This window comes from Xenopus tropicalis, chromosome 3 (assembly GCF_000004195.4).
Source record: "Xenopus tropicalis strain Nigerian chromosome 3, UCB_Xtro_10.0, whole genome shotgun sequence".
Classification (NCBI taxonomy): Eukaryota; Metazoa; Chordata; class Amphibia; order Anura; family Pipidae; genus Xenopus; species Xenopus tropicalis.
Window position 1 is genome coordinate 129,468,025 of NC_030679.2, and position 27,744 is coordinate 129,495,768.

Genomic DNA, 27,744 nt, shown 5'->3' on the forward strand with positions numbered 1-27,744 from the left:
TTGCTTTAGCCACCTGTCAATCTAGCAGGGTAGGTTTTCAAGCCACTGCCACCAACAAGCATTAAACCTGAAGGATTTATATCTCCTTTTTATCAAATGAACTCAAATGCACTTTTCGGTGCTTAAGCCAAATGCTAAAATTAAGCATTTATGAGCGGCTCTCTAGTAGTAGGAGTGTGGGGAAGCACCAGAAGGCAAGCCTATTCCTATTTAAAACGCAGCAAAAGGCTATATCTACATCGGTAATTCATTGCACGCTAAAACGCCAGCTCCAAAATAACACTGGTAGCTGTTGCTGTTTTTGCCTCATCCAACATGGCGGGAGCACCCTATCAGGTGACTTCTGTACACCTTCCGACCCTCCCCATCAATAGGACTCCACTTCCCGAAGATGGCGTGCTGTATTTACTTTCCGTTCCAAGCGGCCGTCACCGACTTCCTGTCTTCACCAAGATGGCCGCCAAAAACCTCCAAAGCCTAATCACTATGGCCGCCCTCTGCCCCTCCTCTGTTGTCTATGGTTGCGGGGATCCCTGTTTGAGAATGCGTAGTAGTTACGGCAAGAGGTGTGCGCATGCGCAGTCCGTTTCTCGGGGGGACAGAGGAGCATGAATGGAGCAAGATGGCGGATCCTGTGCAGGTGAGGGGGACCTTATGGTTAAGGCTTAAAATAGACATAAATATCGGTGGCTGGGTGGGGTGAACTGTGTCGCCGCGTCCTCTATTTACGGTGCTGTAGGTAGACAGCGTGTGCGGGTCTCCAGAGGGAAACAATACAGGCAATAAGTGACAGGAGCCTGAGGCCTGCTGGATGTGCAGTGGATGTAAACAGAAGGAGAGGGGTTTGTGTTGTCGGCAGTCACACGCAGCGATAGTATGCAGACATGTCTGCCAAGCAGGGAACTGTATTCGTGTACATCGCGCCTTCCATTCGCTCCATGCTGGTTATGGGCAGCCTGTGCTTGGGCTATACCAACACACAGGGGGGAGCTGAGCCAAATGTCATTCTGTCAGGGGCAGCCTGTGCTTGGGCTATACCAACACACAGGGGGGAGCTGAGCCAAATGTCATTCTGTCAGGGGCAGCCTTGGGGGTTGGGGGGGATCCCTCCTGTCTCCTACTGCTGCAGCCTGCCTTCATTCCTACAGCGCCATCACTATTGTAGCCCTGAGCCATTACAGTCACCTGGGCACCTCATCTGCCAACCTGGCATGTCATGCCTATACACCTGCAGCTGTCATGGAACCACAACTCCCAGCATCCTCTGACAGACAGAGACTGCTGGGGGCTGAGTGGCAGTGGGTGTAAATTAGCAACAGCTGAATGGCTTCCAGTTTAACATCCCCAGTGCATAATGTATGTTTAAAGTTACAGCCATGTCCCTTTTCATCCAGTGACAAGTCTCCCTTCAACAAACTGCATTCATTATTATCATTATTAATTCATCGTTATTAATAAACCAATACATGTGGCTTATTTGAGAATAATAATTAGAAAGCCAGCAGTAGGTGCTAGAAATGAGTCTAAAATTCGAGTGCAGTCTGCAGGGCTCATTGCGTGCTCACGTTAGTGTAAGCGTTCTTTATACCATGTGGCATCCATAGGGTGGATAAAAGCAATATGAAGCCATAATTTAGGGTCCCCGGTAAAGAGGGGCTTTTTTTTCCCCTTAGTTCAATTGACATCTAGCTAAGGATGCTGGGAGGTATAGATCCCCAGAGGTACTGTTCTTTATTATTTTTAAGTGTTTACACATTTAGTTAATTATTACTCACCCTGAATACTAACTAAATTGTGTTTGCTCTATCCTATTTATATAATATCTTATGCAATTACATCAGGTTTCTCCCTAGGCAGCGTGGGATTTACTATGTCACAGTGGCATTGTGGGTAACTGCAGCATTTTAGGGGTTGCTTAGCTCCCCTGTTGGTGCGGATAATATTGCATGAGAGTTGGCTCTGACATAGCAAGAATTTTAGTGCAGCGTAAGCACGTTGGGTAGGAACAGACTATGATCGTCAGGCACAGATAATGCTAGCTTAGTTTCCAACGAAGCTATTAAATGGGGAATAGTCTAAACTTTTATAATACCAAAAATAAACACAACTAGCACGAGTTGAGGGGGGAGGGGTCTGCCCAGGAAGCAAAACACTTGTCCCTTGGTCACTGTGATAATTAGCAAGTTATAATTATTGTGAGTAACTCTGTCCTTCAATTGGTCACCAAGGTGTTACTAACAAGGGGTTGGTTAGGGGTTCAACAGTCCTAAAAAGGAAAAGTAGTGGCAGAATTCCCTGACCAATATTGAGCACTGGTCAGGGAAGAATGGGATTTCAGGGGATGCTCTGGGTATTTGCAGCTAGTGTGTGTATGTGAGGGTGAATTTGCAGCATCGCAGTAGCTGATTGGACAGGGTAGGAGGGTATTGTTTAACGCTGTGTCACTCTGTCACAGCATTTTCCCACTTATCTCTGTTTAGCAGATCGCTGCCCTGCGTACCCCCTGCTTATCAAAAAGCTGCACTACATCCACTGTGTTTCCCAGCTCTCTTTCTCACTACCCTTTCCAGTGACGTGTTTGGTGTATGTTTACATGGAGGGACCCCAAGCTGTCATAGGGTCACTGCAACTCCCAGCAACCTGTGGCCACCAAACTCTGGAATGGGTAGCTGGTAGGAGCTGTAGCAGAACAGCTGGAGTCATGACCATTGAATCACATTTCCCTGTGCAAGCTCAACAGACAATTATTGTCCAGGAATTGAAAAGAGCACTGTTAGCCCTAAGACTCCTATGCTTGATTTATGTTCATTTGATTGTAAGGTCTCTTTAACCATTTTGGTTCCAGAGGATCTTTGATCAGCCCCACCATGTGTTTCTGCTTAAACATTGGCATGACATAGCTCAAAGAGCCAGCTGGAAACTTGGCACTGGCACTATGGTCCTTAACAGCCTGTGCCTTGGATTCTATGATCCATGGTATTTAAAGGTTTAAAGGCAACATACCCTATTTATAAATAGGCATTACATTCTATAAATGCTCACTTCCTTATTGTAGATTTATCTATTAGAAAGCCTTGTGTCTGTATTTAATAATACAAGTACCATGATACTTCCTGTGCCAAGTAAAAATGAAGAGATTTTATCAGCATGCATGACCGATATGGGATCTGTTATCTGGAAACCTGTTATCCAGAAATTATGGGAAGCCCATTTCTCATAGACTCCATTATAAGCAAATAATTCTTATTTTCAAAAATGATTTTGTTTTTCTCTGTAATATTAAAACCGTACCTTGTACTGGTTCCCAACTAAGATATAATCAGGCAAAACAATCCTATTGGGTTTATTTAATGTTTCAGTTATTTTGTAGTACACTTAATGTATAGCGATCCAAATTACGGTAAGATCCCTTATCTGGAAAACCCCAGGTCCCTAGCTTTCTGGATATCAGATTGAATACCTGTATATAGTTTATGCAGCATATAATAAACAGGCCCAGGCTCTATCATGAAACAGGAGTAAAGTGGTTGTTTTTCTGTGACCTGACCAGACAATAACATAGTTCAGATTATGTGTTATCATTGTTGTGTTTTGAGTAAATATCAAACATTTTGCTTGGGAAGAAACTAACTAGCAGAGATATAAACACACAGTAGAGTGTTAGTATTGGCATTAGGCAAGTTTGCTTCCATTTTCACCATGTGACTGTCATGAGTAGGTCTGACTCTGCTTTCATTGGATCATGTGCTTCTGATGGCAGTTTCTCTTTCCCACAAACATGTTATTTTGGCTTGAGGAATTAAAATGGTGGATTTTCTGACTAAATGTAATCCTTTCTGTTTTTATTTGTAGAGTCTAGCTCAGCTAGAGATCCTGTGCAAGCAGCTGTATGAGACTACAGATACCAGCACCCGGCTGCAGGCTGAGAAGGCGCTTGTGGAGTTCACTAACAGCCCGGAGTGTCTAAGCAAATGCCAACTGTTGCTTGAGAGGGGAAGTGTACGTATGGGGCAACTGGGGCTTTTCCTTGGAGTGGGGGTTACAGTTTGTAATAATTCATGTAAGATAGGGAAAGGTAAATGTAGGTTACACAGGGCAGGATAGGAAGGCAAGAGGGCGTATATGTGCACGTGTGGAACTGTGCGGTTATGTCCCGCCAAGCTGCTGCTTGCACTAACTATCTCTCCAATAGCAAGTGGGGCTATTGTGGGTGCTACATTGCTAGCAAGTTGGTCAGAATCTCAATTTAGCATTCCTGTGTAATTGTTTAATGCAGGAATCCCCAAACTTCTTTACCTGTGAGCCACACTCTAATAAAAAAAAATATTTGGGGAGCAACACAAGTGTGAAAATGTTCATGAGGTTTCCAAATAAGGATTGGCTATTTCATAGCCGTGATTGGCTATTTGATAGCCCCTATATGGACTGACAGCCCACAGAAGGCCCTATTTGGCAGTACAACTGGTTTTTATGCAACCAAAACTTGCCTCCAAGCCAGAAATTCAAAAATAAGCCCCTGCTTTGAGGCCACTGGGAGCAACATCCAAGGGGTTGGGGAGCAACATGTTGCTCACAAGTCACTGGTTGGGGATCACTGATTTAATGTATGTGTGTAACATATGGGTGCCTCCTTGAAAGGTATTTCAACCTATTGGTGGGCTTCCTGCACAGAGATGCATAACAGTGCACAAGTAAATGGAGGCACCTAACGAGTTCAAACCCGGACAAGGTGTAGTCAGCTTTGTCTCACTGCAAACTGTTTTTAACAAAACAATTGACTTAAAGGCTGAAATGTGCTGCTTGGCCATCCCAGTGTATGGCCACATTGCGCAACATTTGTAAGGCCCAAATTGTCTGAAAACCTTAAAGGGGCAGTTCACCTATAAGGTAACTTAACGTATGTTATAGAATTCCTGGCAACTTTTAATAGTTTTTGAGTTAGTTGCCTTCCACTTCTGACCAGCTTTCTGACCGCAGCAGCCAAAAAACAATTACTCTTTAAAGCTTTGATTTTATTCTGATTTTGTATTAGTTATCTTTGTATTGAGACCCTCTCCTATTTTTTTTCCAGTTTCTCATTCAAACCACTGTCTGGTTGGTAGGGTGATTTGGACCAAAAACCACAAATAATAAAAAGTGAAGACCATTGCATATTATCTCAGAATAGCAGTCTTTACATCATACTAAAAGTTACAAGAAAGTGGATTTAATGGAGAACATGCATATAACTGTACTATAGTGGTGTAAAGTGTGGAAACAGTTGTCAAAGCTCATATAATGATCTATGGGTTAGTAATATTTTTCACATACAAATACTTATTTTTTTTTTTTTTGCTTCTTTTCTCAGTCCTCATACTCTCAGTTACTGGCCGCCACCTGCCTCACCAAATTGGTGTCACGAAGCACTAACCCCCTCCCTCTGGAGCAAAGGATTGACATCCGTGAGTATCAGCAGCTTGTCATGTGTTTCTTTCTAAGATTCAGTTTCCATATCACTGGGGGGCAGGGACTGAAACAGATGAAATTTAAATGCTTTTGCCTGTACATTATTACATTAGTCTAATAGTTCTAAAAGAGTTCCTTAACAGGTTATTGATACTGGTTCCGTCTATAGATAATTATGTCTATGTGGACCCCCTTATTTTCCTATTTTATTGTCTGCAAGGTGGCATTTTCCCCCCTTTTCCTCATCTTGAGTGCCTGTAGACTCTCTGAATCCAAATAACCTGTAAAGGATGCTACTGCAAACCCCAAAAAATAAATGGTTGCCTAATAAAAGAAATTGTTATTCTAAGCCTCTTCTCCAGTATCCATTCATTACAGATTTTCAGCGCTTATAGTTATTTGTAAATGTATTTGCTATTGAAAGCTGCATTTGCTTAAAGGGGTTGTTCACCTTCAAGTTAACGTTTAGTACGGGAGTCCTCAAACTATGGCTTGCGGGCCAAGGTCATTTACCCGGCCCCTGCTGTGTCCTCACACCTGGCTACTACCTGTCCATCATCATTAACGTTGGCCTGTGTGACATGACACCCTGGGGCCGAGGACCACGCTGAGGCAGACAGTAAGTAGCCAGGGGTGAGGACTCAGCGGGGGGGGGGGGAGGGCCCATAGTTTGAGGACTAGCTATAGTCCGGCCCCCCAGCAGTCTGAGGGACCGTGAACTGGACCCCTAAAAAGTTTGAGGACCCCTGGTTTAGTATGTTATAGAATGGCCTATTCTTAGAAACATTTTAATTGGTCTTACTATAGTTTTATAATTATTTACAACCTTCTTCTTCTGACCCTTTCAAATGGGGATCACTTACACCAGGAGCCCATAAAACAGTTGTTCTGAGAGGCTACCTCATTACTAGGGTCATTTGGACCCAAAGTAACCAGAAAACTGCTAAAATTCCACACTGGAGAGTGGCTGAACATAAAGCTAAATAATTCAAAGACTGCAAAAAATAATAAAAGTAATAAAAAATTAAGACCATTTTCAAATCGTATTAGAATATTACTCTTCTACATCATACAAACAGTTTATTCAAAAGTGAACAACCCCTTTAACTACTGGTTATTACTTTTTAAATAATGTTGCAAAGACAGATCTACAATTGGAAAGAATTTTTTACACCAGCACACCCTTACCTCCTCCAGAGAATTACTACTTGGTGCACAGCCTAGAGTCGGCACTCTCCACACAGTCCGGTCAAAATATTTCAGCCAGCACAACAAGTAAAGTGCAAGCAGGGCTTAGCCTGGCGAAGGGGTACGCCCCCGAAACGTTGCTTTTTGAATAAACGCGCAGGGGCTAAGCCCTGCTTGCACTTTACTTGTGCTGGCTGAAATATTTTGGCAAAGACAGATCTGTCACTCGGCTGCCTTGTGCCACATTGTTTCAAAAGTCAGGGCCACCAGGGCAGAGAATAGAAAGAGACAGACAAACACTGTTATCAATTGTAATTACATATACAAAACATAACTTAAAAACACCTTGAACAATTGTAATGAATGTATATGTGTATAACACAATTGGGTACTTCTCTGCTGGCTTAAAAAAAGGCCTCTGGAGAATACACTTAACATATCAACTTAATTGTCCATCATACTGGGCTCTCTATGGAAATATCTAGGAAAGCAAATAAGCATTCACCCCAAATCCTGCATTTAGACTCTATTGATTAGTTTGGGTCCCTGCGGGTGGCTCCCTCACAGCATGAAAAATTTTTTGTTACTCCATTACACCATACTAATGATGGGTTGCTTAAATTCCAGTGCTGTAATTATTAATGTCATTTGAACTTCACTTAATGCATAGTATCGTGTATGGGCATAGATTCTGTGCAGAGATCCTCATTATCTACATATTTGCAGTGGCTTTGGGAGCTGAGGCCCATTTCCTCTGCCCAGATACTAAGGTATCTTATTCCATAGGCTCTCCTGCTGGTAAAATCATAAAATGATCACAGTGGAATTGATCCCCTCAGTTTAACTGAGCAGCAGGTTTTGATAAAAGCATGCGTCGTAATTCTCACAAGATTACCCTTTGTGTACTAAGCAAGACACAACATAAAACACTTACTGGTTTTAATATACATAATTAATGTCCCATTAACTGTCAACATGCTAATGAAAAATTCACTAAGACATAAGTGGATATAATAACTGTCATCTAACATCACTTTTAAGTTTCATTTCCATCCCATTGGAAGGGGCAATTCATCCACTAGGTGGCAGACATGCAGCTCTGCTTCAATTTTAATGTCAGGTTAACTTTTATTATGTTATAGAATGGTCTTACATTTTCACTTTCAAATCACTTCCTGGTTGCTAGGTTAAATCAAACCCAAGCAACCAAATAGCAGCTGAATTTTCAAACTGGGGAGCTGCTGAACAAAAAGCTTAATAATTCAAAAACTACAAATAAAAAAAAACCAATGAAGCCCAATTGCAGATTGACTCAGAATAGCGCTCTCTACATTAAACTAAATGTTTATGTAAAGGCAAACAACCCCTTTAAGATATAGATACATAGAGGCTGCTTTGGTTTGGTTTAATTTTTCTTCTTTTTTTTTCTTTCCTTTTTCAGGGAATTATGTGCTGACGTATCTGGCCACCCGGCCTAAGCTTGCCTCCTTCGTGACACAGGCTCTGATTCAGCTATATGCTCGGATCACCAAATTAGGCTGGTTTGACAGTCAGAAGGATGAATATGTGTTCCGGAATGTCATTGGAGACGTGACACGTTTCCTGCAGGTTAGAAGTCAATGACCGTTATTGCCATTATATCAGAACGGAAGATGAACATTAAATTAATTCTGTCACAGGAAAACATGTTTTTTTCAAAATGTATCAGTTAATAGAGCTCCTAGTAAACGTTTGGGTATTGATCCTACATTTTACGCAACAATCTAAAACTAACATTCAGATTGAAATTGTAGGATACAAATAGTCCTAAAACTAATAAATTGGGGGATGTTTTGAACATGAAATTGTTGGCAGACACCAATCGTACAAAAGTGACTTACTAGAAATGCACTGTAGGTCCCCCAAGAATATTCTCAGATACGTAATACGTGCACAGATTTTATTATTATTATTCGACCAAACTTCTAACCTGTCCAATGAACTAAACAACCAAGTACCATGGTACGAAAATTACCTGGATGATAATTCGGAGCCTCACGTCGTGTAGTTTTGTACGATTATATCGATGCGTGCATGGCCAGCTTAAGAGTTTGGCAACACTGTGTAGTTCCTGAGGGGGAAGGGAGGGCCCTTGAGAAATATCACCTTTTATCTATGGCTTTCCCTCTCCTTATACTTTCCCTATTTAGAAATTCCATGCATGTATTGTGTACTTGCTTCTGTTTGATTTTTGATAATGTTTTTAAATAAATTCTTTTTTTTTTTTTGTTTTCCCAGGACAGTGTGGAATATTGTGTTATTGGAGTCAGTATTTTATCGCAGTTGACAAATGAAATCAATCAGGTGAGTGCTGATTTCCCATGTTATCCTGCAGCCATGTACACAGACGAGAACACGGAAAGCAATGTTAATGTAACTTGGTACGTGTCTCTTGTCTGCTGCCCAGCTAGGATTAGGTTGTTACATGAATTAGATTGGGTCATATGTATTATGAATAGTGTTAGTCCTTTTATTTATAAAGTTCTGACAAATTGTGGCAGTGATTTACAGAGATTATACAACATTCAAGTAAATCCCTGCTCCTGTGGAGTTTACAATCTAAGATAATTTTCAGTGTTCTCTTAATGATGTACTAACGCCTAAAAATGGGAAGCCTCTAGTTAGATATGCCTTCTTTGGGGTATGGATAGGTTGAAGTTACACTAAAGAGCTTTTTCCAAACCGCCCTTATTACATGTGTGACGTACGTAACCATTTTAACAGCCACAGAATGCTTCTACATGTCATTTAAGCGAAACTGTAACCTACTATTAGGGAGGGTTTACATTTATGTTTCAGCTAGTATGTATATATTTTAATACATTGCCAGTCTTTGTAAATATTGCATTTTAACCATCTGAAATGTGGTCAATGAAATAGGGACTCTGTATGGCATTCATTCTCAATAAAATATATATTTATCCAATCTGTCAGCGTCCCTTTTCACCAGTTTCATCCCACATTAATAGTGATAGTCCTGTTAGCTGCTGGAGTTTGCTGCAGTTACAGCTTGAGGGTTTACGACCTGTAATCAAGGATATCTGCAGCATGTGAGTAAATGTGTAATATGTGTGATGCAATTCTGGGTGTTTGTATGGTCCTGTAGGCAGATGCCACGCATCCTCTGACAAAGCACCGCAAAATCGCCTCATCCTTCAGAGACTCCGCACTGTTTGATATCTTCACACTTTCATGCAACCTACTCAAACAGGTGCGTTGACTTTTAGGTCCAAGGACTGTACCTATAGAAATGTGTTCCATCAATATATTTGTTCTTAAAAATCATATTACTGTGTGTCGAGCTCTGTTAATAAAGGTGCTACAAGCTATTCCCTCCTCCCCCCCCCCCCCCACCTGTTTTTTATTCATCCTCTAAACTATTAAAATCTGCCCATGTACACAAGCAGAAAGGGGCCATGCTATCACTGTTGGGAGAAAGCAGGGGGGGCATGGTATATTTGCTCTGTTAGCATTTACTATCTTCAGAGCCCTTCTTTACTGTAGTATTATTAGTTTGTATATCTCTGAACCTCCCTTAAGGTGGCCATACTCCTTCAGATCCGCTCGCTTGGCAATCTTCTCCCGATGTCTGCCACCTACGGGTGGGCAATATCGGGAGAATCCAGACTAATTAGACCGAATTATAACGACGGGTATAGGCAAAGTCAGTTCGACTAGATTTTTTAACCTGCCCGATCGATATCTGACCGATTTCAGGGCAGATATCAGTCGGGCAGGCCCGTCGATAGTGCCCATACACAGGCCGATTAGCTGCCGAATCGGTCTAAGGGACCGATATCGGCAGCTAGAATCAGCCCATGTTTGGGCTCCTTTAGCCAATGTAACGGAAGATAAGCAGATTGTGTACTGTTGCAGTTAGTCTGTATAGTACTGCATGCTACTGTACTAATGCATATAAAGCACTGGTGAATCATATTTATTTTTATTTGCCTCCCCTTAACCTTGTGGAGGTGGAAGCCTTAAAGGGGTGGTTTACTTTTAGTTTTTTATTTATTTGTTATAGTTTTTAATTATTTGCCTTCTTCGTCTACACCTTTCCAGCTTTAGCATGGGGGTCACTGACCCTGTTCTCCAAAAAACTTGCTCTGTGAGGATACATTTTTATTTTTTTTCCTTAGCTTTCTATTTAGTCCCTTTTCTATTCATATTCCAGTCTCTCATTCACACCACTGCCTGGTTACTAAGGTAGGTAAGACCCTAGCAACCAGATAGCTGCTAAAATTCCAAGCTGGAGAGCTGCTAAACAAAAAGCTAAATAACTCAGAAACTACAAAAAAATTAAAAACAGTTGCAAATTGCCTCAGAATATCAATGTCTACATCACACTAAAAGTTAATTTCAAGGTGAATGGGGATTTCAAGGCATGGGAGAATTTGCTTCTGTTTGCTGCAAACAGAATTGTACATTAAAGTCAAGTGTAACCCAACCTTATTCCCAGCTTGATATTGTCCCACACTCCCTGCGCTTGAAGGCAGAAGGGTAGACAAAATGAAACACTTGATAGTGTGATGTGGGAAACGTTTCCCTGGTTTAACTCATTATTCATAAATAGATTCATTTTCTGTGTTTTTCTTCCCTGTGTCCATTGGATTCCCTAAATGTGTTTGTGTTAAGACTCACTGACTTTTGACTCTTACAGGCCTCAGGGAAGTCTCTGCTCCTCTCAGATGGGTCCCAACATGATCTTCTCATGCAGCTTCTCAAACTAACTCACAACTGTCTCAACTTTGACTTCATCGGTACTTCTACAGATGAGTCCTCTGATGACCTCTGTACAGTGCAGATCCCCACAAGCTGGCGCTCAGGTTTGTTAATGATATTGTTTAGAACCCCATCAAGCTAGCATTTTAGTAGCAAAGACTACTTAGGCAGAGTAATAGGTCAACCCCAATGTTAGTAAAGGTCCCCTCCAGCAAACAGTATGACACTGTGATCTGTTCTTATGACGCATGTGTGACCTGATTATGTCTTTGCAGCATTCTTGGATTCCTCAACACTACAGCTCTTCTTTGATCTGTATCATTCCATTCCGCCCAACTTCTCCCCACTGGTGAGTGCTCACTCAGATTAATAGCAAATTGTTTAAATCCTCCCCACCATGTGGGACCTGACCTGAATGACTATTTTGCCCATTTTTTCTTTCCCTAGGTCCTGTCCTGTCTTGTACAAATTGCCTCTGTAAGGCGTTCCTTATTTAATAATGCAGAAAGAGCCAAGTTCCTCTCTCATCTGGTCGATGGAGTGAAAAGGATATTGGAAAATCCTCAAGTAAGTTTAGGGGAGGTGCAGCAGTCTGGATCTAACAGTTTGCCCATGTGTGGATCCAGGTCCGGATTCAAAATAGGCCTTGCCATTTCAAGTACACAGATGTTCATACTTCCCCCCCATCCCCGCCACAGGCCCAATAAATAGCAACTGTCTATGGCATCTTTGAGCAGCCCCTCTGGCATTTGCCAGAATATACAGATTGCCAGTGCAGGCCTGTGAGGATCAAGGCAAGGGTGACCAATTTCCTAATACTCAAACAGCTTCTGGGGCTCAGTAATAAATTATAAAGAGGCTGCAAACTGTGTACTGATTTCCTTTTTTCCTCTTTGGACTTGCATAACGGTTAAGTACACTTTTTTTCCTGCAGAGCCTTTCTGATCCCAATAATTACCACGAGTTCTGTCGGCTTTTAGCCCGCTTGAAGAGTAACTACCAGCTGGGGGAGCTTGTGAAGGTGGAGAACTATCCAGAAGTCATCAGGCTCATAGCTAACTTCACTGTTACCAGCCTGCAGGTATGAATAATATAAGAAAGCACACTATTGGTATATAACAAATATGGCGACACATTGAACAGGAATAGTTCAGGTTGGGGACAGTGATCAGGTGATTACATACACGTCCAGGAAAAATGCTTATGAGTATCATTGGCTGTGTATATAATTATTTGTCCCTAATTATTGGCTTCTCACCTCTTAGCACTGGGAATTTGCCCCCAACTCTGTTCATTACCTCCTGAGTTTGTGGCAACGTCTTGCAGCATCCGTTCCCTATGTTAAAGCAACAGAACCACACCTTTTGGAGACCTACACACCGGAGGTGACGAAAGCCTATGTGACATCTCGACTGGAATCCGTGCATATAATCCTCAGGTAAATACTACAAATCCTTAGAGCATTTTGTTATTTATGGAATTGTGGTCAGACGTGCGTATGTGGATATTGTAGCATTCCATTTTTCAGTGACAATTTATTTGCTTTCCTATGACTAAATCTGTTATGCACGCCAAGTAACAATTATATCTATTAATTATCTTGGTACAGGGATGGCCTTGAAGACCCTCTTGAGGATGCAGGTCTAGTGCAGCAGCAGTTGGATCAGCTCTCAACCATTGGGCGCTGTGAGTATGACAAGACCTGTGCTCTGCTGGTTCAGCTGTTTGACCAATCAGCACAGACCTATCAAGAACTGCTTCAGAGTGGCTCTGCCCCCAGCATGGAACTCGCTGTGCAGGAAGGTGAGGGCACTGTATGGTTGTTTGGGGTTTAATTTTCCCTATCACTGATTTTTTTTATGAATGTGAGCTTTCTTGTCTATCAGAAATCTGGTTCTACTAATAACCAATGATCAGATGGGCTGTAGAATGTAACTGAATTCTGATTCAATGTAAATGGACCTGCAGAGATTACTTATATACAAATGCTCTATATGCCTTATAGTGGGCACTTTTAGCCCACTTCTGCGTTTCACACAACAAATATGTAGGTGTCTAATCCCTTCCTTCATTTCCCATCAGGTCGCCTCACTTGGTTGGTCTACATTATTGGGGCTGTAATTGGTGGACGAGTCTCCTTTGCCAGCACAGATGAGCAGGATGCTATGGATGGAGAGCTAGTGTGCCGGTAAGAATTATAGATCTTTTTTAAGAATGGTAAAATGGGAGGGGCTGTTGGGTTTGGCCTTCTCATTGCAGAGAGCATATCCCAACCTGGAGCCCATGAGAGCTAGAATTGTTTAGTTAGGGTTATGCCCTGTTTGCAGCAGTGACATTAACCTTTTAGATCACATTGTCTTCCTTACAGAGTCCTTCAGCTGATGAATCTCACAGACTCTCGCCTAGCACAGGCTGGCAATGAAAAGCTGGAACTGTCCATGCTTAGCTTTTTTGAGCAATTTAGGAAAATCTATATCGGAGACCAGGTGCAAAAGTCCTCCAAGGTGAGACTGGATTTAAGTTGGCAGAACTTTGTGCTCTGAGGGTTTACTAACATAGGATAAGTGGGAAAATGGGCATCTGTTTCACCCCCTTCTACTTGTCTCCATTGTCCACTGCTTTATGTATATTTCACTGGTAAATGTACTGTCGGCGCTTCCAGTGGTAGGCTCAAATCTGTAAGGAATGCAGAAATTTAAGTTGCTGTCAGCCTTAACCAGCGGTTCCCAAACTGTGGGGCCTGAAGCAGTTGCAGGGTTGGGCTGTTGTGCTTAGATTTGAGGAAAATGCATATTTGCCCTCCCAGCTACACCTGAAAGCCCAGCTTTAGGCTACATTACTGGAAATTTTAGGCCGTGCATCCCCTAATTCATAAACTGACATTTCCTCTGTTTCCTGGGTTGCAGCTTTATCGTCGCCTTTCTGATGTCCTCGGTCTTAATGACGAGACTATGGTGCTGAGTATCTTCATTGGAAAAATGTAAGGTTCCAAAAGTGCCATTTCTAATGCATTGTGTATTCTTATTGTGTTTGCTAACCTCTACCTGCCTCCATAAAGCACCTTGCTCTGCCTCCTGGATCTTTGCTCTTGGCTACTGGGTCTGTGCCATCTATTTTTATTCTGCTCTATGGCACCTTGTCTTACATGCACATTTCTTTGTGTCTTGTTAGTATGATGTACACCTCATCACACTTCTAGGCACAATTTAGATATTTATTTTGTATAAAATGACCCACCCAGTAGGATGCATGATTCAAAAAGAAAAAAAACTTCACTGTACAATATATGTACCAGCTAGGGTTCACGCTTGCTTTATTCTTCTGTGCATTTTCCATAAAATATATTTTGGGGTTAATCTGCTGAGAGAACCATATTCATCTGCATAGGTGTTAATTCCTGAGTGGGAGCTGCCATTCTGGTTGCACAGAAAAGCCAAATTGAAGAATCCTCCATAGACTCTGACGAGTCCCGGTGGCCAAGTGGTCCTGAAAAAAATGGTGGACTGTTTGCTTGGCTTTAACAAGCACTAACTTTTGAAAGCAGCATCTCTCAAACGTGGGAGATCCACAATGGAGAACCTTACCAAACAGGCATTGTTTCCTAACCCATAACCAGACAGTCCCTTGCTAGTATTTTTTTTATTTTATAGCTGTATCATTGTCGTGATGATATTAATGATGTAGCAATAGCTCCTGACTTTTTTACTTTCTATTTTTAAAAACATTGTTTATAAGCTAGTTTCCTCCTGTATAATCAAGAAATAGGTTTATGTATCTTGTTAGCCAGGCACATGCATTTGTTATAATAAAAAAAACTAATCACTGTTTTTTCTTGCACAGAATCACTAATCTGAAGTACTGGGGTCGTTGTGAGCCTATCACATCCAAGACGCTGCAGCTGCTGAATGACTTATCAATAGGATATCCTGAGCTGATTGGTTACTAACCACATAGGGTTGTTTGGAGGGAAATGAATGGTTATCTAAAAGACCAACACAGGTATTGGTCATTAGGTTTGTTCTAAGCTGTTTGCCTCCACCTACCTTCTCGGTTCACCTGGTATTGCTTGCTTTCTCCTATTTATGACACGCAGATGTAGACTACGCCAGATGAATGGAAAACAAGCGAGGGCCTAAGCTTTAATGTGCACGGGGTTTCTCTCTGCAGGAAGTAGTGCAACAGCCCTGCCACTTAGTAGAAACAAAATGACCAATACTTGTGGACGGCCTTCAGCCATGTTTTAATCATATTGTTTGAAAAGCTCATGGCTGTCAGTTATACCTACTATCTATGTATTTATGCCAGCAATGAAGTTTAGGCTTAACACCAGTGTACACAACACATTTTGGAGTATGCAGAAAGTGTTTGTATTCACACACGCAATTTAAAACCCATCCTGTCCTAACCTGGATATTTTTCAGCATTGGCCCAACCTGGCCTTATGTTGAGAAGGGGCATTTATACCAATGCTAACCCTCCTTCTATGGTGACATCAGAGGGGGCTGGCTTGGCACAACACCAATAATGGCAGAGGGATAGGGAGTCCATATGCAGCATACAGAAAAATTGGGTGGGTATTGGGGTATTGTGTTTATCTGGTTTTTTTATACCAGCACTAACCCTTCCTCTATGGGGACACCAATAATAGCCTATCTGCAGCACGCAGAAAAAAATTAGGTGGGTAATGTGGGCATCAGGCCTTTATACTAGCAGTAATCCAACCTTTATTGTTGAGGGGGGTGGCTTGGCACAACACCAATAATAGTAGAGGGATGGGGAGCCCATCAGCAGTACGCAGGAAAAGGGTGTCAGGGTATTGTGAGTATCGGGGCAGCCCGCATTTTACTACTCATTATATTCCAATCACCAATGTGCACATAGTTTTTAAATTTTACTTGTTGACTTCAAGAATGAACTGGGATCATTATCCTATTCTGTGCATGCCTCATCCCATACTGTTTAGCAGTAATTTTTAGGTTATGATATCAGTTGGGGCTGACTTGTCTGTCCTTTTTTTGTACCATTTTGCTTGTCCTTAACTACCTGCACTTATAGCAGTGTCAGAAAGCTGGTGAAGCTCAGCGCTGTCCAGTTCATGTTAAACAACCATACGGTAAGTAAGGGGATGCAGCTATTTTTTTGTGCCATAACTGTGTGTAGGAAATGAAGACTCTTCTTGCTGAGACATGCCAATGTTTGTTTTACTGTGCCTCTGACATGAATATTTAAATAATGTTTCTCAAAGGATAAGGGTGATATTTTCATTGCAGAGGCTACTAATGACTTTCCAATGGCAGTGTTTAATTATATATGAATATCAGTTGATCTCTTTGACTCCTCCTTCAAATTTTTATCTTCCTTCACCAGCATGCCTGGTTAAAATGCCAGCAGCAGTTCTGTGGCAGACTATAGGAAAGCTTTTGGTGGGGAGGAGTAGGATACCCCAAATTTGTTCAGTACATAACAAATTCTTACAAATATGGTGCTTGCCTCAAAGTAATACAGAAGCCTGAACACCAGAACATCAATGAAATGCAGTTCTCTAATATGGACTTTGTTGCAGAGCGAGCACTTCTCCTTCCTGGGAATTAACAGTCAATCCAACCTGTCAGACATGCGCTGCCGAACAACCTTCTACACTGCTCTAGGGCGTCTTCTCATGGTCGATCTAGGTATTGCCTGCTTAGTTCAAATAGGGACAGAGGGCATGGGCTTTTAGCATAGATACCCTCATCCTTCTCTTTCTCTCTCTGCTCAGGTGAGGATGAAGAGCAGTTTTCTCAGTTTATGATGCCACTCACTGCTGCCTTTGAGTCACTTGCCCAGATGTTCAACAGCAACAATTTTAATGAGCAAGAAGCCAAGGTAAAAAATGTGAATGTTAAAGAAGGAATGTAATAGTGGAAATAAGTAGACTGTGAAGATGAAGTTATTCAGCAATCTGGATATACCTGGAATCCATCTCATAAACTGGGATGCAGAGCAGAGAAAAACCCTATTGTATTAATGGGATATACACTGGGGATCCCTCCTATAAACTGAGATACAGAGCAGAGAAAAGCCCTATTGTATAAATGGGATATACACTGGGGATCCCCCTATAAACTGAGATACAGAGCAGAGAAAAGCCCTATTGTATAAATGGGATATACACTGGGGATCCCCCTATAAACTGAGATACGGAGCAGAGAAAAGCCCTATTGTATAAATGGGATATACACTGGGGATCCCCCTATAAACTGAGATACAGAGCAGAGAAAAGCCCTATTGTATAAATGGAATATACACTGGGGATCCCCCTATAAACTGAGATACGGAGCAGAGAAAAGCCCTATTGTATAAATGGGATATACACTGGGGATCCCCCTATAAACTGAGATACAGAGCAGAGAAAAGCCTTATTGTATAAATGGAATATACACTGGGGATCCCTCTATAAACTGAGATACAGAGCAGAGAAAAGCCTTATTGTATAAATGGAATATACACTGGGGATCCCCCTATAAACTGAGATACAGAGCAGAGAAAAGCCCTATTGTATAAATGGGATATACACTGGGGATCCCCCTATAAACTGAGATACAGAGCAGAGAAAAGCCCTATTGTATAAATGGGATACACACTGGGGATCCCCCTATAAACTGAGATACAGAGCAGAGAAAAGCCCTATTGTATAAATGGGATACACACTGGGACATCTGTGTTATAAACTGAAACATTTTCAAATTTGTATATATAGAATATTTGTGCATGTTATCCACTGGCTTGATACATAAAATGTTTTCTTTCTGTGCAGAGGAGCCTGGTTGGGTTGGTAAGAGACCTACGAGGTATCGCCTTCGCATTCAATGCAAAGAGCAGCTTTATGATGCTGTTTGACTGGATGTATCCTGAAATGTGAGGAAAGATAGACAGAGAGAGTGGGAGAGAAATGACTGAATGCTACTGCTTGATATAATATTTATTGCCAAGTGAAGTACAGACCATGAAGGTTACAGACCTAGATAGGGACCTTGGTCCAACACCATAGGCAGTCTCCCAGATGTTAAGAGGGAGAGAAGCTTAGGAATAACTGTTACATTACTTGCCATAGTCAGTAGAGATTTGCCTCTGTATTCTACCTTAGCGTTGCTCAGATACCCAGCTTACATGCCAATCCTACAGAGGGCTATAGAATTATGGTTCCATGACCCAGCTTGTACAACTCCCATCCTCAAGTTAATGGCTGAGCTGGTACACAACAGGTCAGTGTCTCTGGGTTTTACTCTTCTTTCACCATCCTTCTTTCTGTAGTGAACCCTTCCTTTTTAGCTCCAGTTTATTTCCTCATAATTAACCTCTACTTTGCTGTCTCTCTTGCAGGTCTCAGAGGTTGCAGTTTGACGTTTCGTCTCCTAACGGGATCCTTTTGTTCCGAGAGACCAGCAAAATGATCACCACTTATGGTGCATAAACCAAAGCCAATTGATCTTACTGTCTCCATCTGTTCCACCACCTCTCTTAGGATATTAGTCTGCACCCTTGTAGTTTCTCTACTGTAGCCTCTGCCCCCCTTCCCCACACCACAGCCTTTGCTCTATACATGAGGCAATCTTTCTTTCAACCAGGTAACAGGATCCTGACCCTAGGAGAGCTTCCAAAGGAGCAGTTGTATGTGCTAAAGCTGAAGGGCATCTCCATCTGTTTCTCGGTGCTGAAAGCTGCTCTTAGTGGGAACTACGTCAATTTTGGAGTCTTCCGTCTGTACGGGGATGAGGCTCTGGACAATGCCTTGCAGACCTTTGTCAAATTGCTGCTGTCCGTGCCACACAGTGACCTGCTGGTATATACATTCTATGTCTATGTATATATGTGGGAAGGGGAGGGATGTATGCATATGTGTATTACTAAGTATGGTTCCTCTGGTTTCAGGATTACCCCAAGCTGAGTCAGTCCTATTACTCTCTTCTGGAAGTGCTCACTCAAGATCACATGTCTTTCATTGCCAGCCTGGAGCCACATGTTATTATGTATATCTTGTCCTCCATATCTGAGGGGCTCACAGCTCTGGGTAAGTCACCAACACTTATTATATTGTGTAACATGCTACATTGTGTAGTGTGCTATATTGTGTATCATACCCCCATATGTAATAAAAGGGAGTGGGGTTTATTTATAAATACTGGGCAAATTTCCCCTCAGGCAGTAACCCATCGGAACTAACCAGTGATTGCCTTTCTTTAACCAGCTGCAGGCTGAACAATTAGATCACACATTTGCCCAGTGTTTATAAATGAGACCCAATAATTTTGCCCAGTAGCAGTAACCCATAGCAACCAAAAAGATGTTTGCTTTTAAACAAGTGACCAGTAAATTCTGCCTGATTGGTTGCTATGGGTTACTGCACCTACAGAAACGTAGTGCCTTTTATTACATAACCCCTATTGTGTCTTGTGTGTTAGCATTATGTCCACTTCCCATTTGCCGCTGCTTTTTCTTCATTCGTTTTTTGACTGGTTGTTCCCTTCCCAAAGACACCATGGTGTGCACAGGCTGCTGCTCTTGTCTGGACCACATTGTCACATACCTCTTCAAGCAGCTGTCTCGTAGCGGTAAGAAAAGGGGAGCCCCCCCACCGCAGGAGAGTGAGCGATTCCTGCACATCATGCAGCAGCACCCGGAGATGATCCAGCAGGTAACACCCACACCCACGGGCTGGTCACTGATCTCTGTACTCTTTCCATGAAATTTAGCTAAACATTTGGGGAATGATTTACAAACATAGTTGCCAGTAGCAACCAGACAGATATTTACTTTATATCGTCTGTATTGTAGTAGGCTGTTCCGTGCAGATTACTGATTGGTTGCTATCGGCAGCTACCTTTAGGGTAAGAACCCACAGACAGGACGACTAACCACTCCAAAATGGCTTTCCACGAGAACAACAGGAGTTGCCAGTGGAAAGCCCTTTGCATTGCTTCATTTTTGCTGAAGTCACGCAAAGTTGCCTGCAGGTAAAAACTTCGTGCAAAAGCAATGCGGAGGGCTTTCCACCGGCAACTCCTATTGTTGTCGGTGGAAAGCCATTTTAGAGCAGCTACTAGCCTGCAATAGCAGAGATCTATCACAGGTGACCCTTATGTAATTTTGGGCCTATGCTCGTAAGTCAGTTGCTTTTAGTGTTCACTGCTGGCTCCACCTAGTGGTAACATGCAGAATCTGTTAATAAATATGAAAGTTAATTCTGCCTTAAATGAATGTCATGTCTCTCCCATTTTCCTCCACACCCTCCCAGATGCTCTCCACCGTTCTAAATATCATCATATTTGAAGACTGCCGGAATCAGTGGTCAATGAGCAGACCTCTTCTGGGATTAATACTCTTGAATGAGAAGGTACCAATTTACTCCACTTCAACACTCTGTATTGCCACCTTTCTTCCATCCTATATTTCTCATTCTGCCTCATGTTGCCTCCCTAACTTTGTTCGTTTGTCAGTACTTCTCAGACCTGCGGAGTAGCATTGTAAGCAGCCAGCCCCCCGAGAAGCAGCAAGCCATGCACCTGTGCTTCGAAAACCTTATGGAGGGGATTGAGGGGAACTTACTCACTAAGAACAGAGACAGGTAAATTCTATCAGTTTCCTAGGTGTGCCTAAGGGAGTAGAGGCGCTGTGTTCTGCATTCTGACTAAGCACAGAAACCTCTCCTGACATTTCTGCTCAGGTCCATCCCTCCTGTTACTTTCAGTGATAGAACCGAGCAGAAAGGTATCTATCAGTAATTGAAGCTTCTGGTTGGCCAGCTGCTTGGGCAGAACAGGAGGAGTTACTCTTACTACCCTTTCTTTCATTTGTAAAAGTGTAACAACTGCTAATATCATAAAAAAATAAAACATAAGTTGCAAAAATGCTCCTCAAAAGATTACATTTATATTAAAGGGGTTGTTCACCTTCAAGTTATCTTTTAGTGTGTTAAAAAATGGCTTATTCCTAGCAACTTTTCAATTAATTTTTATAGTTTTTTATTTGCCTTCTTGTTCTGACTTTTTCCCTTCTGTGGAGCTACAGTTGGACCCTAGCAACCACATAGCTGCTGAAATTCCAAACTGGTAACAAAAAGTTAAATAATGAAAAAAACACAAAAAATGAAGACCAATTACAAATTGTCTCAGAATATCAGTCTACATCCTACCAAAAGTTTATTTTTGATCCGCAACCCATTCTTTTAACCCATGCATTAGTAGTGAGATTATGTCCACTTTGATCATTGTGCCAAGACACTAATGCCTGAATGTGGAAATCTGGATAGCTGTTGTCCCCGGTTTGATGTCCTTCAACCTATAGTAAGTTGGGGTTATGTTCAGACTGTCCCGCTTGCAACCTATCATTATTTTCATTACAAAATCCGCTGTGCCTTTTAGCTTGTGGCTCAGATGCTACATATGGGCTCATATATGTATAACTGGCATCATCACTTGCATGTTCTTCATCCACTACAGGTTTACACAGAACCTCTCCGCCTTCCGACGAGAAGTGAACGACTCCATGAAAAACTCATCCTGCGGCCCCAACAGTAACGAGATGATGAGCTGACCTCTCCATTCACCAACGCCGACCACCATCTCCTCTCCCAAAATCATCTTCCCCTCCCTTGTATAAAAACCTGCACATTTTTTTGGTAACGTTTTGAATTCTTTCTACGGATGGGGAAAATATATATATAATGACGAGTGGACCTCCTGCTGCCCCTCCTTTTAAATGGAGGCTTGCGAGGAGTAATTGAGCGAATGAGAGGGGAAAAAACACACACTTGTTCACCAGGACTGAACTCCCTATTGAAAATTACAAATATATATATATATGTATGTATGTTTCATTCTGAGTGACCAGTAAATCGCCCCTTACAGCCCCCATCCCTTTTCCCTTCAGCGTGGATGAACGGAGGACTGGCAGAGCATTGTGCTGTTATGGAGTAATGCTCTGCAGAGACTGCACTGAAAGGGTTGAAAGGTTCTGCAAGGACATTTTGTAATAAACAATCCTCTTTACTGAGGACGCAGCCCTCTCTGCTTATTTTGCCTGTGGGCAATCACAGGTCCCTTTTTCTTCTGATTTCTAGGATGGGATTATTGCCAGCACCTTGTTCTGTATACACCACCCTTACACGTTAACGGGAGATCAACTGTTTTTTAAATGTGTTTATGCGCTAGTATAGAAGAACATAGGCAACACATAGGGGCATATTTATTATAGTGTGTAAAGCTTGGCCATACATGGTATACATACATACATACTGGTATTCGGGGCATGTATGGCGTATTAACGAGACGACCGATATCGCAAAGGCTGCAGATATCGGATGCAGTTGAGGGTGCCCAAGCAGAATCTGCGTTTAGGGCTGAATCGGCAGGTAGAGGTAGAATCCCTATTGTTTCTACCTTCATATCTGAATTTTCAGCCCTGAATGTCAGTGGGGGAAACAAACGATCTTTCCTGGAACCAGTGGTTGCAGGAAAGATCATAATTGCTACGTGTATGGCCACCTTAAGCCAACATCACCGGTGATGTTTCCCATAGCAACCAATCAGATCTTTGTTTTTGTTTTCTCACTTGTAGGTGACTGTTCAAACCTAATTTCTAATTGGTTGCTATGAGCAACATCTCCAGTAATGTGGCATACAATAGTGAGGGGAAGGATCGGGCTGACATCTGCACATCAAAAGGAGGATTGTACGGGTCCAGGCCTTCTGCCTTCCTCCCTGCCCGGCGACTTAAATGAGCCCCACTTCTGGCTTCGGCAGCATCTATTTATAGGTGTGTGCCCTCCTTGCCTCACCCCCTCTGTGACATCATATGTGGGATGGGCTTTGGTTTATAAATAGACGGGAAATCACGGGCCAGTCCGGTGCAGGTTTAAGAGAGGTGGGTTAGGGTCAACTATTTGTCAACCCACACATCACTAGCTTACGCTAAAATAAATATAAAGAACAACTTCCCACTGTATGCGATTTGCATGGAAGTTAATGGGGGCGCTTTTGGCTGCGGATTATTTGGCCCACTTAAAGAAGAGGTGTGCAATGTACCATTGCATTTGTTGGTATTATTTCATTAGTGTTTTATATTTGTTTGTGCCAACATTATGGATGGATTTTGTTTTCTCTAGCAGCGCAATGGAGTAGTTTAATTGTACTTGCCTGCTTGTATGGGGGAAAACCGTGGTCTTTATATGAATGAAAAACTGCTTTACAACACTGCTTCCTGGGGAGATACATAGCCACTCCATAAGCTGCTTGGGCTTGATAGTGTTGGACTACAGCTAAACACAGAGACACAAGTGGTCTGTGGATGGGTTCTGAGGTGTGCAATTGTGTGGTAAGGATACATGTGCACAGGCTGCTCAGTCCTGGAGAGGAGAGATCTATGTTTGGCTGGGCAGAAGTAAAGTATACAGCCATAAATGACAGGTCTGTGACACGTTATGGTGGCATGGATGCAACAGTTTTTTATTGATATCAATTGGTGACAAGGCACTTAACAGCACTGATGGCACAGATTATAACTGTTAGTTGTATCAGTTGAATTGAATTTACAACCAGCACAAATGATATCCTAGTCTTTGCAACATTTCAACTGGTCTTTTTTTATTTTTTTGAATTAATTGCCTGACTCATTCCAATTTTTAAATGGGGGGAGGTCCTTGACCTATAAATTCCTAAACAGCTACAATTTTAATGACTTTCAAGCCCTCACTTATTTCAGCTTCTCATTCAAACCACTTCCTAGTTGTTAAGGTAAGTCAGACCATAGAAACTGCATAGCAGATGAAAAAATGATATTACTGTCTATATCATATGAATGGTGAATTTACCCTTTAAACGGTTGCTGTGTTGTTCCAGCAAAAAAAAAAAAAAAACAGAATAAAATGATAGAGGCATAGCTGCAGCAGAACCAACTGACTGTACAGAAGGATACCATAAAACTATGGCAACGTTGAGAGGCTATTGTGCAGGGAGAGTTTAAGTGATGGCAGTGTACTTGTGGTGCTTGTACAAATCTTCTTGTGCAGCAGTTGTACACAGGTAGAATTACCAGAGCCTCTGCTTAGCTGCCAAAGGCAAATATTACTAAGTGCTCTTTACCTAACTCATTATAAGTTAGATCTCTGCTCATTATTAGTATTCCTTTATCAAACACAAGGCTGCCTGTTCTTTTGATAAAGAGGATTGTGGGTATGAGTAATGTTAGTTGCGCTGTTCATTGGTCCAGTGCTATGGAATCCAGGAATATGGCTGTGACAGCAGCTAGAGGATGATCCCCATTATGACCCCCCCCTCCCCACTGTTTCTGTGCAGTAAAGCTGCTTTGGCTGAAGACTCTTCCAGTTCTAGCTGGCTGCGGTTCTGCGATGGAAAACAACGTCATTGCATCCTTCCCTGTTCCGTGCAATTTCAATGGCATAAAACTGGATTCGGGTAGCTGTTAAAAATAAAGCAACACATTATTCTTTTATAATAAATAATACACTTGCACAGGCCCAGGGGGCAACATCCTGTTTCCTTAAGCTCTGATTTCATTTGTCCCCACTGCATATACATTACAATAAACTACACTAGAGGCAAAGCCAGGTGGACAGAGTTGATTCAAACTCCCCTGCTTTGTGCCAGATGGCAGCAGTGGGCAAAATCCCCCATGTGTCATACCGACCATGTATTGGATCCACATCCTGCATGGCTAATTAGCAATTAATTTAGATGTATGCTGCATGGCTGCACATAAATCAGTTCAGACTGTAGCATGCATTTACATTCATTGCTAACTAGCCATGCAGAATGTGGATTTAATAGGTGGCCAGTATTAAAGGGGTGACACTTAAAAGTCACTCTCTTTATCTTACCTACCATAAGCCCACACCTGGGTTAGTGCAATGGAACCCAGAGCAGTTGCCAGCACATGATTTCCAGCATCACAGGCAGCAATAAGCTTGCAATAGCCCCAAAACTTCAATGGTATAACTGTCCAGACCCAGCGGGTCTCGTGGGGCAGAAGATTGCTATTTGCCAATTGGTGATCATCTGCTCCAGTAAGGCCCAGGTAAGTACGTTTTAGGTCAATGAAGTGACAAATTGCAAGTAATTTTCCACTCACTGGTCAATCTGAAAATTGTGCAGGGGGCACACTCACTGCGACACAGGCAAATTGGCCCAGGTGGGTGTCACGTTTATTTTCTGCCAAGCCATTGGTATGGCTTTTCGTGTCTTTTAAGGTGTTTAAACCTATACCCATAAAACATCATGGCCCAGAGGCTGCACTGCTTATATTTGAGAGCACATGCCTGTGGAGGTAGGGAACATAAAACTCAGAATCCCATAGTCTTTTTACACACCCAGCCTTCTGTTCATCCTTATACTCACCAAAGATGCTGTTCTCCTCAGTATAGTCCTTACTGCTGTCCAACCGGAGCAAGGTCCCGTAGTTAAAATCCTCTACTTGGGTCTCAAACTGCATGCAGAAGGGGCGCCATTTCTAATAAGATTAATATAGGCTGTTGTTCAGCATATAAGATCCATATGATAAACACTGGGCAGTTGTGCTAGTGGAATTTAGTGAATAGCTACACATAGTGCATAGGGGAAGCTGCATAAACTAATATTTGAAGCCATGCCCAAACCTATTACTCAATACCCAAGGAAATTGGGTACAGGTTTTAGGTCTCAATAGGCAATGAAACTGGCATGGCTGGCATTCAGGTTCCATCCCATAAGAAGAATCCATTTCTCTGCCATATGTGTATCAGACATACATGTTACCTCTTTGGCAGCTGGAGACTTCATTTCCTCAGGATCCAATACGCCAATCTGAAGTTCAGGAAACTCCTCCCGAAAAGTTTTGTAAATTACATCATCTGTACGCGTCAGCTTCAGAATGCGGGGGTCCACCGATGATATAAGCTAGAGATCATGAAATAAAGGTGCATTAGATACCACTGGAATAAGTAATCATTCTCCATATGGACCCATGAAGTGGCATTGTCATCTGTAAGGGCACAAGCATTGGGCTTAATAGTACTCTAATGTAAAAGCACATGAACCATTGCCCCTATTGTCACCACTTTTGTGACCGTATTGGAACCTTAACCATTGCCTGGTTGCACCTGATGAGGCATGAGCAAGTTCTTTGCTCTCTATAAATGCACCCTGTTTCCCTCTTCCATGCCTTGCCTAAGATACACTTACATTGAAATATACTTCTGCATGTTGATAGGCCTTCATGGCCCACATCATTTCCAGGTTGGGCTGCAGGAAGAAAAAGGAATAGAATATGAGCGTCCTTCTTGGATTTGTGAAACAAGCGTCACCCACGAGTTGTGCCATGTAGATCCATGCCCATCAGTACTTACATCATTCCCATAGGCTTCTGCGGGCAGGGACAGAGCTTGTGCAACTGAGAGCGCTTCTGTTGCCCCCTATGAAAAGAAAGCATACTTTGTGAGTGCGCCCAAGCCCATCCCTTTGCTGCCCATTTACAACCCAGACTGACCCCCAATGTGTTGCCAGTTTTCTACTGAGAAGCTGCAAATGATGAGAAAGTAGACAAGCCTAGAAGGAAGCTGTTCCACTATGGTCTTCCTGCCACCCATACTACCACCCCCCTATGCTAACCTACAAGCAAATCAATGGCTCTCAAAAATCATTATTAACTAGGAAACACTGGCATAATAATTCTGTAACTACATGGCTGTCAGACTGCCTGCCTTTCCCCCTTTTTTTTTACATTTTAAAAGTGTGCCCAGTGGGTACCTACCCACAAGGTGTGTTGGCACAGGCAAAACATGATATCTTGCTTAGACACAGAGTATGCAAGTTGCGCCACTCTGCCACCTATTCAGGAACACCTACCTGTACAGCGCTAAGTACATAAGTAGCACTATATAAATCAAAACATACCATAACTTACCTATCTATGCTAGCTTAACTATACATGCCAAGCCCAAACTAGCCAGGTGACAACCCTAGGTCTAGCACAGAGTTATCGTTCGCTGGCTAATAAACCTTTCTATCATTGCCCAGAGGGACCTCATACCTGACAACCAAATAGACGCAGGTTACAATAAGGAAGAGTAATGCCCAGGGTGCCTTACAGCCCCAGCCCCTCACCTACATGCTGTACATAGTAATGCGATTCTACCAGTCACCCTTGCCTCATCCCCACATACCCATAGGGAACCAGGCATTCACATTTCTACTTACCAAAGACCCCAGGCCTCCCATTCCTTCTACCGGCGCTGCCATTTTGCCAACCACTATGCCAGCTACCTCCCCGATACCCTGCTCTTTTTCCTTTCTAACTCATGAAGCATAAGCGGCCATGTTT

General features: G+C 42.4%; 2 protein-coding genes across 2 annotated transcripts; one reads left to right on the top strand and one right to left on the bottom strand.

The window, feature by feature from the left end:
• The first annotated feature begins 534 nt into the window (after positions 1–534).
• xpo7 (exportin 7) lies at positions 535–22,426 on the top strand. Its single transcript, XM_002932697.5, has 28 exons — positions 535–640; positions 3,853–3,999; positions 5,348–5,441; positions 8,075–8,241; positions 8,911–8,976; positions 9,779–9,883; positions 11,333–11,498; positions 11,670–11,743; positions 11,842–11,961; positions 12,329–12,475; positions 12,660–12,832; positions 13,004–13,197; positions 13,477–13,582; positions 13,763–13,898; positions 14,301–14,374; positions 15,235–15,315; positions 16,444–16,507; positions 16,958–17,066; positions 17,153–17,259; positions 18,191–18,279; positions 18,531–18,638; positions 18,757–18,839; positions 19,002–19,216; positions 19,306–19,444; positions 19,908–20,068; positions 20,669–20,767; positions 20,871–20,998; positions 21,873–22,426. The coding sequence occupies exons 1-28, from the start codon at positions 575–577 to the stop codon at positions 21,964–21,966; spliced, it is 3,312 nt and encodes a 1,103-aa protein (XP_002932743.2). The 5' UTR covers positions 535–574; the 3' UTR covers positions 21,967–22,426.
• A 1,591-nt stretch (positions 22,427–24,017) lies between these two features.
• Positions 24,018–27,744, bottom strand: pbdc1 (polysaccharide biosynthesis domain containing 1). The gene is given in 6 exon segments (NM_001016364.2): positions 24,018–24,849; positions 25,785–25,896; positions 26,181–26,321; positions 26,607–26,666; positions 26,771–26,836; positions 27,621–27,744. Coding segments are annotated over 6 exon segments (513 nt in total). The 5' UTR covers positions 27,663–27,744; the 3' UTR covers positions 24,018–24,757.

What these genes read in the sequence shown, in the direction of transcription:
- xpo7 (XM_002932697.5), top strand. Translation starts at nt 575, where the DNA reads ATGCGCAGTCCGTTTCTCGGGGGGACAGAGGAGCATGAATGGAGCAAG. An exon ending in TCCGTGCATATAATCCTCAG is followed by an intron (nt 12,833 to 13,003) that starts GTAAATACTACA and finishes ATCTTGGTACAG; the next exon opens with GGATGGCCTTGAAGACCCTC. An exon ending in TGCCACACAGTGACCTGCTG is followed by an intron (nt 19,217 to 19,305) that starts GTATATACATTC and finishes CTCTGGTTTCAG; the next exon opens with GATTACCCCAAGCTGAGTCA.